Consider the following 13,164-nt stretch of genomic DNA (forward strand, 5'->3'; position numbering starts at 1 on the left):
TAGAAGTGTAGGACTGGAAGGGACCTCAACAGGTCATCTAGTCCAGTCCCCTGCACTCATGGAAGGACTCAATATTATCTAGACCATCCCTGACAGGTGTTTGTCTAACCTGCTCTTAAAAATCTCCAGTGATGGAGATCCCACAACCTCCCTAGGAAATTTATTCCAGGGCTTAACTTCTCTGACAGTTAGGAAATTTTTCCCAATGTCCAACCTAAACCTCTCTTGCTTCAATTTAAGCCCATTGCTTCTCGTCCTATTTTCAGAGGTTAACAAGAACAATTTTTCACCCTCCTTCTTGCAACAACCTTTTATGTACTTTAAAACTATTGTCATGTCTCTCCTCTTCTCCAGACTAAACAAACCCAATTTTTTCAATCTTTCTTCATAGTTCATGTTTTCTAGACATTTAATAATTTTCATTGCTCTCCTCTGGACGTTCTCCAGTTTGTCCACATCTTTTCTGAAATGTGATGCATAAGAATCTAGTTTGTTACCATCGCATATTTGCTAACAAGAATGGAGCAGACAGAGCAGAGGAACAGTATAACGAGTATGCAAAGCTGCAAACTAAGAACATCTGATTGGTAGAGTTAAAATGGGACCAGCATTGCTGGCATGCCTCCGAGAACTGCAAAATCAGTTTAGAAAACAGGAGCCATTTTCATGTATGCTTTGAATCCATACTTCAGAAACCTAGGTATAAAACTTAGCTAAATGCTAATGGCTCTAAAGATTGTGTGTGAAGATCTTTCAGACTCCAGCATATCAATAACTCGTTAAAAAAAGGGGAGGAGGGTAATACAGGGTGTTTCTAGAGCCTTTGAACAGTTCCCTACTCTACTACAACCAGTAAGGTGTGCTAAGAATGGGTTCTACCCTTGTCTGCATTCTCGTCTTTTAGCAACATTGGACCTTGTCTGTTGTTAGAAAATGGGCTCTAGTGGCCGAATCCAGGTCCCCTACTGGATCAGTGGTGTTAGACAGCCACCGTGCAGGTGCAGGTCCATCAGGGGGAGGAAGACAGTGCTGGGATTTTAGTTTAAAATCCAAACCTTTTATGCAGGGGTGGGGCCTCTTCTACCCTGAGCACTGAAAAGGGGCAGTTGTCAGGGATCCTACCCGTTTAGGGTTGGGGGGGCTTCTTTAAGCTGGCACTCTGTTCGGGGGGGGGGGGCAGGGATGGGGACATGCCAATTCTACTCTTCTCCCTTGATTGCAGTTGAGAAGGGGGGAAGTTTTTTGGCCTAAGGGAGCCTGCTGCCTCTCCCTGGCTGGGCTCTGTTCTGGAGCTGTAAATAAAGGGAGACTTCTTCAGGCTGGGCAGCCCCTTTCAATATCCCTCCCTTGCTGACTGTCAGCCACGGAAGAGCCTGTGCCCTAATAAGCCAGGGAACGGAGTCCGTGTGCTTGGCACGTGCCCAGGCATTGCTGAACCATCCCATTGCCACGTCTATAACAACGAGCTGTCAGGCTTCACCGCTGGGGCAGCGCTGGGAAGCCACATTCCAAGCGTCTGCCTCAGACCAGGGAGCAGCCTGCACAGCTGTAGAACAGGGGGTGCTTGGGGAGTTTTAGCCCTTAGGTCCCCTGAACACAACTGAGCAATAGGTCACAACGAATACCCAGGCAAGTGCCGCAGTAAAATTCAGTATAATCCACCACCAGCAAGCTGGGCAGCTTCCAAGCGCCAGTCCTCCCCCACCCTTTTCAGCACCTTCCCACCCAGAAATGCCTGGGAAAAAGAGGAGTTTGCAATGTACCCTGAAGGCATTTGATCCAGGACCAAGTGGGGGAGTCAGTGGCCATGCCGCAGAGCCCTCGCTGAGAATGTCCAGCCAACAGACCCCTCTCGCTTATACCAGCATGGCTGCAGCTCAAGGGCTTCTGCTGGTCTCAGCCACAGAGAGAGGCAGTCTCTCAGCTCCTAAAACATTTAGGGTGTTGTAAGTCAATGTCAGCACCTTAAACTTCATCCAGAAACCAATAGGCAGCCAGTACAGATCATGGTGTGCTGGTTTAATATGTTTGATGTAAGATACTTCACTTACCAAGTGTCTGCTGCATTCTGCACCAGCTTGCATTTCTGGACGGCTTTAAAGTGTAGCTCCATGTAGCGCATACTGCAGACATCAATGACAATTGCAAGGTCCTCACCTGAAAGAAATAGTCACAACCTCCTGGCTATATGTAAACGATTTAAAAAAAAAAAAGACCTGGCCATTTCTGCTTCCTCATCTTCTCTGGTATGTCGAGGTGAGTGGAAAGAGTGGTGTTTTCTCTAAGAATGTGAGCTAGCATATTCTACAGCTCTAGTGAAGATGTGTGAGCTGGTCAAGTTGAAGCCTAGGGGAAGCTAACCTAGGCAGGTTCAATTTGCCAACTAGCAGATGCTAATTGCAATATGCTGCACTAGAGTTTTAGGTGGTGCGTGTTAGCTCGCCCCTTTTGTCCTAGCCAAGAGCAACTCCTGCTTGCAGCCGGGAGTCCAACCAGTTCTGTACATTTGGAGCCCAGTTATTTATTTATGCCTTTCCCTTTAAACTGATATGGGTTTTGAATAATTTTATATTCAATGACAATTTCTTTAATTCACTGTTACATTGAAAATATAAGATTTTTACCATGAGGGGAGAGCCATATCTATAGTGTACTTGGTTTTGTTAGCTTAGAATCTGCATATTAATTGATTGCTCAAGCAATAATTGACATTTGACTTTGTTTTCTGGTACTTAGCTTCTGGGAGGAACAAAATGATTAAAGTGAGGCAGACATCTGAGGTTCTTACCATAATCAAGCATCACTTTCACTGGTAATGTGAAGAGTTATCAAGGTTGTCATAAAAGGAGCTTAACAAAACATAATATTTACAGTTCCTCTGAGGGAAGAGAAGTGTTGTAGAAAACCTAACTAACCTAGATTGCTTCCATAGAACGAGAGGGATAGTGTTTATTCCTTTGTCTTAAACCATAAATTGATATAAATTGGCAGTCGGGAAGTTTAGGCTTGAAATTAGACGAAGGTTTCTAACCATCAGGGGAGTGAAATTCTGGTACAGCCTACCGAGGGAAACAGTGGGGGCGAAGGACCTCTCTGGCTTTAAGATTAAGCTTGATAAGTTTATGGAGGGAATGGTTTGATAGGATAACGTGATTTAGTCAATAGGTCAATAACGTGCGACCACTGGTAATTAGTACCGAGGGTCAATGTTGGGATATTGAAAGTCTTTTTCCTGAGTGTCTGGCTGGAGAGTCTTGCCCGCATGCTCGGGGTTCAGCTGATCGCCATATTTGGGGTCGGGAAGGAATTTTCCTCCAGGGTAGATTGGCAGTGGCCCTGGAGGTTTTTCGCCTTCCTCCGCAGCATGGGGCAGGGGTCGCTTGCTGGAGGATTATCTGCTACTTGAAGTCTTTAAATCAGGATTTGGGGACTTCAACAGCTGAGTCAAGGGAGAGAATTATTTCAGGAGTGGGTGGGTCAGCTTTTGTGGCTTGCATCTTGCGGGAGGTCAGACTAGATGATCATAATGGTCCCTTCTGATCTTAAGTTCTATGATTCTATAAGAAAGCCTTATTATTGAGTTATCATACAGTATTTTTTAGGAAGATGGCATCTTTGTACCACCCTATATAAATAATAAATTCATTGTACCTTTGTCTCCAAGTCTGTAAATTGGGCCACAGAACTGCAGTCTTACCTGTGATATTAATCCTGCATCATTCACCAAAAAGAAAGTACCTAATGTCCCACTGTTGAAAGGTTTTATTAGCACGTTTGGGTTAAATGTGCTACAGAGATAGCCTTGAACATGTGGTGCAGGTCATCCCCTTATATTACACCATGTGTTTTCTTTATACTACACATTTTTCAGAAACAACTGTAAAATGTTTTAGGAGAAATTTTTAAGAATATTTTGGTATTATTTCTCCTCACTCCAAGTCTGTAAACCAGGCTGCCTTATCCCCATGAGCCTAACTCTATAGGCATCAAGAGGAGAGAGGATCATAAGCAACATCATTTTCTAAAACATGTCCAAAACAGCTCTTGTGTAATCATCATGTTGTGATTACAGTTGATATCCAAATATACCAGCGCTGGAAACAAATGCCTTACATCAATGGAATGTATGGATTCCTAGCTCTCCAGCGATATCATGGGCTATTAGACCATAATTGTGCCATGAGATCAAAGATCCTGCACCTCCCAGTAGTGTGAGTTCAGCACTGGAGAGAAGGAAATGTGTTCGTAATTGTCTTCCTTTACGAAAAAGGATGTTTGAAAGTGGGCTGGTGATTTGAAATGTTAAAATTAATCCCAGCAGAGTTGGAGAAATGGGCAGAGTGTAGATGAGGTGACCATAGGGGCATGACAAATGCAACGTTTCACACACGTGCACTATAAACATTTTTCCAGAATGCAGAACATTTAAAGTTGAAGTGCTGCAGACTTTCATTGCAATGAATGCCATTTTATTTTTCAGAAAACAGATCTGCCTCATCGGGACCTAGTTTACTAACAGTCTTCCTGGGAATAGTATGCATTGGAGCACTCATGCTACCAACACTGGGGGAAGTGGAATCCTTGGTGCCTCTCTACCTCCATTTAAGTGTGAATCAAAAGTTAGTAGCTGCTTATGTTTTAGGTAAGTGTTTTGAAAAGGATTTTTTAAACAGCTTTTTTCCAGTCTCTACTGGAGTCAGTGTCGATCAAAGGAACTTCTGTGAACATCACTACTGGCTTGATGAGAAGATGTACTTTCATGTCTCGGGGCCAGGGTCAAGACTAATTTCATTCTGTTCCATCTCCACTTGTACTTAACATGAAAGGTCACAGTAGTACTCGCTGCTGTTGAGACAGAAGCCCTCACCATTAGCAACAGAAGTGTTCTGGACAAGTGGCTTATTTGACCCTCAGAACAGAAACCTAGCATATAGGCGTCTACTCCACCTCATTTGTCAAAGAAAGCTATTGGAATCCATCGCTGTTTCCTATGGATTCTTTGCCAGGACTGCTACACTGTAAAATTGTAGTTCAGTCATCTTATCTATTGCTATTGGAAATTCCTTCTCTTCATCCCCTCTAACCCAGAAGAGATCTAATGTGAAGAGCTGCCTCCTTTTACCCTAGCTTTTAGTAATGAGAAACAGAACGGCACTTAAAGGGTGAATGGACAGGGACAATACCTGTGTCTGATTCCCAAACCTGTGACTTGCTCCTTAAAATGGCAGGAGTGAGAAGGCAGCCCCTTATCTCATGGAGCGAGCACCTTGTGTTACTCATCCGCAACCAATGCTGACTTAAAGGAAGGTAGCCTTGGACTCGATCTCTGTTTTCCTATTGCCTGGCTGAGATCAGGACTAAAATGAGGATGAGCAGCCTGAAACTTAGGCTAAATCCGATTGAGGTGATGCTGGTAGGATGGTGGGGAACAACTCAATTGTGTGGTGGACCCTGCGCCTTCTAGAGGTGGTTTATTCACCCTTTGTCCAAGTCTGTATTGTGGGTGTGCATTTTAACTCACCTGGTGTCAGTAGCCAAAAACATCTTCATGTGAGGCTGTGGTGATTGTTTTTCAGATCTACATCCAGTAATTCTTGACTTGTAACTTCTGGATGATTGCAATATGCTCTGTTCTTGAAAACCACTCAGAAGCTATAGCAGGTGCAAAATGCAGTGCTAGAAATGGGACAGTACATGATTTTTCAGACAGCTGCATTAACTTCCTTGCTTCTGGATACAATTTAAGGTGTTTGGTTTTAATGTGGTTTGGGTCCTGGTCTCTTTCCCCTCTGTACCATTACAGCAGCTAATCAGATAAGGTGCTTGAGCTAATCCTCTCAAGATTTAAAAATCCAGTGACTGTGTGTTCTCCCAGGAGTGAAAAGATTTCTAGTCTGGAATGCACTTTGCTTGCTTGTCCAAAGTGTACATCTGTTGCCACGGAGAGAGGATGGTGCATCTTCTCTTCTCAGGCTTATACCTGTAGTAACTAGGTGGGAAAGAGAAAAGCGTCTTTGCTTTTAGTTCATAGTCACTTGTTTTAGTTAAATGCTTTACATGGTCCCCTGACACATGGCATAAGTGGCCATTATGCACTATTTAATAAACCCAGTGTTTGGTGGTGTGAAATGAGTTAGATAAGCTCAGGTTCTCTCCAATGCTGGTAGTCATAACTTTCTATGCTAGTGCCTGCCAGAGGGTATGTTTACACTAGAAACATAAGTCGACCTATATTAGGTTGACTTACAGCCACCACAGTAATTACTGTGGTGGTGCATGTCCACACTACCCTCCTTGGGTCGGTGGTGCGTGTCCTCACCAGGAGCACTTCCACGGACGTAAGAGGAGCGGTGTGTGGAGCTGAGAGCCCAGCCTCTCAGCTCTGCTGGCAGCTCCTGCTGGGCTCCCAGCAGTCTGCCCCCCTCTACACTCCCCATTCCATGCACAGGAGCGGGGGAGAAGCTGCCTTGGGCTCCTCAGGAAGCCATTACATTGATACGTTTTTGGTTCATGGAGCACTGTTACTTGCAGCTCTGTGTTTAGCTGCCTTTGGACTCAGCTCTCTCCACCATCTGTCAGTTACTACTGAACAGTTACAGGGTTCACCAAGTGCAGCATTAGGTGCTCTGTGCTTGCCGGTCTGGACTCTAATAGATTCTCTGTTTCAGAACCTGGGATAGTCAGAAAAGTAGGGTCAAGCGAAATAAATCACTCAATCTGCCAACCGGGATAGGTTCATTTCAGGTTCAAGCGTAGTTGTCAGCAGTTCAGCGTTAGTAGCGGGGGCAGTTGAAGATTGCATGATTAGTGCTAGAGAACCTGTTTGTAAAAAGGCAGGTTTGACACTTCTCTTAAATCTGCTCCCCGCTGATAGGGGAAAGCCTTTGGCAGTGGAGGCAGGGACAGATGCAAGAGCAACAGTGTCAAACACATTTAGGCACCTCCCCGTTCACTGTGGCTCTGCTGGTGGTTGCACACTCTGATGGGTGCTGGGGAAGAGTCCGAGGGAACTTCCCGCACTGTGTGAGTGATGACAGGAAGTCAGGCCGCCCACATGACTGTCTATAAACAAAGGTGCTGTTAAATGCACTGAGCTGAAATGAAAACAACGTTTGTTACTTCGTTTAAGTGGTGCCAGCAACATTTATATTAGAAAAGCACCGAAAAGCCTCAACCAAGATCAGTGCCTCATTGTCCTAAGTACTGCACATGCAGAGTAAGACAGTCCTTGCACAGAATCTAACTAGCAACAATAGGTTAATTTCCAGACAATCTGATCCATAATTGTTCACTGAACGTGCGTTGCTTCTGGCACTGAAGTCTCTGGCTCTCTTCAGACTGGATGATCTAGACATGATTAGTTCTTTAGAAGTAACATTTTAAACAAACATTGATTCTGATTAAGCCAAACTTTTGTTGAGTAATATTTGAAAGTTATTCCTATAAAATATTTTAAGTGAAATAGATGTAAAATTTCACTCTGTAGATTTATGCACTCTTATCTTGTTTTCTGGCCTGTGACAGACAACTGTTAGACCTCTACTCTGAATGTTTTATTCAGTTAAATTAAACTGTTCTTCATTTCTCATCTTTCAGGTCTCATCACCATGGTTATCTTGAGGACATGAGTAATGACTTAATTAGATGTAAAAAAAAGAACCCCAACCTTATCTTACTATATATTTGCATCATGAATGTGGACTGCCTTTTACTCTCATGTGACGCATTAAGATGCTAGAAAAGCTATTCAGTGATTTAAAATACTTTCAAAAGTATAATATATTTTAACTATGTATAACTATAAATAAACAACAAGACTCTTAGGTGCTTCTGTTACAGCTATGGAATGTTTAGTGATAGCTGTGAAATTATTTTGAAGAAACTTTTATATCTACATCTACTGTACAACAGACATATTAAAGCAACATTTGTTATTTTAAATCCATGTTCACATCAGTGTTTGATCACTATAAAAGCAAACTATTCATTTGGAAAGGTTCATTTGTTTATTCCATTGCTGTAAGTACAGAGGTTACTACGTAACATTTTATGTATAAATACCAGCATGATCAGAGTTTACGTAAGGCTTGTCATTTAAGACGAAATTTGAAATTCCATCACTAAAAACTATGAAATAAATACATTAAGTTTAGCTGGAGAAGTAATTCATTCTCAATTCCTGACAAGAAGTAGTATATGGGGGTATAAGTTCTTCTTAATTGTGGAATCAGTTATAGACATTTTTTACATCATAACTGTAAATCATAAAACATTTTTGTAATTTTTTTAATACATGTAACATACAAATGTAGCAAGATATTTCAGTATAGACACATAACATCCAGCAAGAGAAAATTCACATGTCCAGGACTCCCACTTTAAAGTAGTACGGAAATAAACCTTGCCACTACGTTGGTAATGACCTGAATATGTATAGCAACATAGCCAAGGCCCTCTATAGACATGTGTTAGACAAATATACTTGATTTTTGTTTTGCAAGAAACTGAAGTTCAGCTTTGATTTTTATAGTTTGGAAGAATTTATACATTTCTGTTTTGTCTCATGCTGGAAAAGAAACAAGTTCTCTCTTTGACCTCCAATGTAAATATCATCTGTCTACTTGGAAAGAAAAGCTGAATGTTCCCTACCTAGGGCCCAGTATGACTGTGCTTGGTTCTTTCACAAAACTCGTACATTGTTTATTTATGAAAGGTCTATATACCATGCCTTGAGCTGTGTAAAAACATTTTGGAAATTAAACCTTCTTTCCCCCTGCATATAATGGGTTACCTCTCAGTTTATGTATAGAGGGGGCAGGAAAAGACCATGTAGAGATGAAGAGTTATTCAGAAGTGATTGCACAAACGATGTTGAAGTCCTTAGGTGAGAGCTGCCCTGGATATTAATTTGCATGAGTCTTCGTAGGAATAGTCATGTTATTACTTTAGCTTAACTTCAAGGGGAGCTGAGGGCATGAACCATCGTGGAATAACAGAAACGGAGGACTGGAAGGGACTGCAGCAGGTCATCTGGTCCAGTCCCCTCCACTGATGCAGGACTAAATGTTATCTAGGTCAGTGATACTCAGTGGTTCAGGAGCCCAGTTAGTAATCAGCATCACCCAAAAGCGCTACACTAGTGTGAATTCATTGTTTCATTTACTCTAGTACTATATAGTCCTATTGAAACAGTCTGACAGGGACATATTTAGCGTGTATATAGAATTCTCACAGCAAAATGACTAACCAAGTATTGTATCAACTACAATTGGTTAATGACTAAATCACACAGTGTCTTAATATCATGTGCTGCAAAGAGCAGCAGGAGACACATTCAAGAGCCACTTGTGACTAGAGAGCTTTGGTCAGTATCACTGGTCTACATTGTCTCAGACAGGTTTGTTCGACCTGCTCTTAATAACCTCCACTGACCGAGATTCCACAACCTCCCTAGGCAATTTATTCCTGTGCTTAACCACCCTGACAGTTAGGAAGTTTTTCCTAATGTCCAACCTAAACCTCCCTTGCTGCCATTTAAGCCCATTGCTTCTTGTACTTTCCTTAGTGGATAAGGAGAACAATTTATCACCTTCCTCTTTATAGCAATCTTTTACATGCTTGAAAATGCATGTTCCCCCTCCACCCTCAGTCTTCTCCAAACTAAACAAACCCATTTCTTTAAAATCTTTCCTCATAGGTCAATAAGGAATAAATTGCCTATGGAGGTTGTGGAATCTCCATCATTGGAGATTTTTTAGGGCAGGTTAGACAAACACCTGTCAGGGATGATCTAGATATAGTCCTGGCTTGAGTGCAAGGGACTGGACTAGACCTCTGGAGGTCCCCTCCAGTTCTATGATTCCATGCTTTCTAGACCTTTAATAATTTTTGTTGCTCTCTGCTGGACTCTCCAGTTTGTTCACATCTTTCCCTGAGTGTGGTACCCAGAACTGGACACAGTATTCTCATTGAGGCCTTGTTACTGCAGAGTCGAGACAAAGAATTAATTCTCACATCTCGCTTACAACACCCCTGCTAATATATCTCAGAACGATCACTCTTTTTTGCAATAGTATTACATTGTTGACCCGTATTTATTTTGTGATCCACTCTGACCCCCACACCCTTTTCTGCAGTACTCCTTCCTAGGCAGTCATTTCCCATTTTGTATTTGTGCAATTGATTATTCCTTCCTAACTGGAGTATTTTGCATTTGTCCTTATTGAATTTCATCCTGTTTAATTCTGACCATTTCTCCAGTTTGTCCAGATCATTTTTTAATTTTAATCCTGTCCTCCAAAGCACTTGCAACCCCTCCCTTCCTGTAGCCTTCTTCCTGCCCTTACTCTGCACGTCATCCTTTTATTACCAAGCAGCACAAGTTGAGCTCCTTTTTCATTCTACTACTGTAGTCACCCTTCTTCAGATTCAACATTCAACTCTTCTCAGATCACTTCATTTCTTATTTCTGATTCTTCTCTGTAAGAGAAGGTAGATGTGGATAGAGGAGAGAAACAGCACATATACTATTGTGTATTACCCTGTCCATTTCTATTGTGTGTTCTAAGTTTTGCTACTGTGTATGTAACCATGGCAGCTCTGACGTCAAAGGTGAAGTGGTTAATCTCAACACAGTCACGGAACTGTATCTTCAACGTTATATGTTCATCATTATTTGTACTGCAGTAACCTCGGCTCTCAAGTCATGGACTAGGAGAATCCCACTATGCTAGGCATCGTACACACACAGAACAAAAAGCCTGTCCCTACCCCAAGGAGCTTACAATCATAGAAACCAAGTCTCAGCCCTATCGAATCTTCTCAGTTGTGCATATTAGTGTATTAACATCTTCAGGTTTAGAAATGAACTGAAAATGCAGGACAACAGGAAATTCCAAGGCTGTGAAAAGGAATGTTGGCAGTACAGGTTTCTTCATCAAGGAAATTATAGAGGTGCAATTGTTTTAGAAAAATAGGTTGACTCAAAATGAAGCACTGACGAAGTAATAGACTCTCAGAAATAATAAAGCATTTCTCTTTCCAGGGGTCACAAGAGAAGGAGCCAGCTAGTACACCAATAAAAGGCAAGATTAAACACACAGTGTATGCAAGTCCATCATGAAGTGCAGGTGACACACCATGACTTTTAAAAGAAATGAGCAGAAAATAAAGGTTCACTTAACTTCATTCCTGAGGGTCATACAGTCCATATATATAAACTCTAATACTGAAAACAAGATATCAGGAAATTAACAGGTCATTTGGCATTAGTCAAGGGGAGATTTACAGAAACCATTTGAAGGGAATGTAGCAGCAGCAAGAGATGAGCAGGATTTTATGTGAGCAGATGAAGAGATACAGAAAGGCAATATAGTATTAGAAGTACCCGAGAGGCCCATCTGGAATGGTATGTGCAGTAGGGACCATCCTGACACAAGGGAGGATATTAGTGCCTTGAATGCAGGGCACAAGGGATCCTTCCTGGCTGGTGGAGAGATCTGGACCATCCCTATGTTTTAGAGCGCTATGTTCTAGTAAACCAGCCTCAGTGAAGAGCCAAGAAAAACAGAGACTCAAACCCTGCTTGATGTAATTTAACTTCAAACAGGACAACTGGGCACAAACTTTGTTTCATTAGGAGTGAATCAGAGCATGTGGACTCATCCCTGCCATTAGATTTAGAATATCGAGCAGTTGACTAGGGGTCACTGCATCAGAGCACGTTTGAGTAGTGAAGTCATAGTTGTTCTGGAGGGAACTGGCGGAGATGATGTATTGGTAGCAATCAGTGTAGAATCACAGTGGGAATCAGCCCAATAGCTCAGTTTAACCACACTTCAGTTAGCCACCAACCCTGTGTGAAATCCATTTAAGAAAGCGGGGGCGTGTATTTCCTGATGTGATCCAGAGTAGGTGGAAACGAGTTTTTCAATTCAAAATGGAGCTAAGAAAGGAATATGTAGGGCATTTAACACCCAGAAATGCAACTTGAGAAAGTGAATACACCCCCTGAAAAAGTGTTTGTGCCATTTCCCATTCCTAGTTCCTGACGCAAACCAGACAGCCTTCTCTGCTGGAAACAGATAAATGCTTTGAGCACAGAGCTAGAACTGCTTGAAATGTCTACTAGTAGAGACTGAATCACCTTGTTCTTTCAGCACCTGCTGTACGAATATAACTCTCACACACAATTGTAAGTGAACAATCCTATTGGGCACTTAATACCCGACAGGATTGTTAATTTACCATTGGCTACAAGATCTGTGTTAGGTCTTTGTGTCTAATCTGGATCAGTGCTCTGGATCAGGAAATGATTGCAAGCCCCCATTTTCTCTAAAAGTGAATAATAAAATGCGTATGCCTACACTAGAGAAAGTGGGGATACAGTCAGACTTGAGGGACGATCTGGCCTTCAGGTAACCAAGGTTCCACCCTCAGTAAATCAAAGTTCCACAGTTTGCGTATTGAATACTTAGAACATAACTTGTGATACTGGAACAGATTCCTGGGCCATCTCAGTCCCGTATCCTGCCTCTAGAAATAGCTCATCCCTTGTATTTCAGGAAAAAACCTCCCCACTTGCTCCATATACCAACCCCATGAATCTGTTTATTCAGTAAGAACATTTATGATGTACAGTGAACTACGTAATAATAAAACAAACAAAAACCTACCAGAAATCCCAGGAGCATCAAAATGATGCTATCTTGACATTGGCTGCTGGCATGAGTTAGTATATGATTGTAGATATTTAGTAACAGCTCTCCAGAAACAAATGCAATTAATCTGAGTTGGTGGGTGAGAAGGCACACGTTTTATAACAGCTGTTCACAACACACACACACACACACACACACACAACCTACAGGTTCATAAAAAAAACTCAACAGCTCTAGTGTAGTTCAACAGTTCTTATCCTTGACTGTGCATTTAGAAATGGATTAGGAGAAAATATCAAAAAATGGAAGAGATGTACCCAAATGCCAACTACTAACCACACTGCATTGCCCATGTTAATGGCTTTCTACCTCCCAGACACCCCGCCATTCAGGATGGTAACTGCTTAGTTAGAACAGGGATCGGCCACCTTTGGCACACAGCTCGCCAGGGTAAGCACCCATGCAAGCCGGGCCGGTTTGTTTACCTGTCGCGTCCACAGGTTCG

The 13,164-nt window shown here is 42.2% G+C and overlaps 1 protein-coding gene across 6 annotated transcripts in view; it reads left to right on the plus strand.

Moving 5' to 3' along the window:
* MOSPD1 (motile sperm domain containing 1) overlaps nucleotides 1-11,182 on the plus strand; it is a 23,521-nt gene extending 12,339 nt beyond the window's left edge. For 4 of the 6 annotated variants that reach the window (XM_039488489.1, XM_039488486.1, XM_039488485.1 and 1 more), the window contains 2 exons: nucleotides 4,481-4,642; nucleotides 7,597-8,798. In XM_039488489.1, the coding sequence (XP_039344423.1) occupies nucleotides 4,481-4,642; nucleotides 7,597-7,628 (194 nt within the window). In that variant the 3' untranslated portion in view covers nucleotides 7,629-8,798. Of the gene's footprint in view, nucleotides 1-2,736; nucleotides 2,813-4,480; nucleotides 4,643-7,596; nucleotides 8,799-11,044 lie in introns of those variants that run through there. The other 2 variants (XM_039488490.1, XM_039488491.1) reach the window with 2 other exon arrangements.
* The last annotated feature ends 1,982 nt before the right edge of the window (nucleotides 11,183-13,164 follow it).

This window comes from Mauremys reevesii, linkage group 9 (assembly GCF_016161935.1).
Source record: "Mauremys reevesii isolate NIE-2019 linkage group 9, ASM1616193v1, whole genome shotgun sequence".
Classification (NCBI taxonomy): domain Eukaryota; kingdom Metazoa; phylum Chordata; order Testudines; family Geoemydidae; genus Mauremys; species Mauremys reevesii.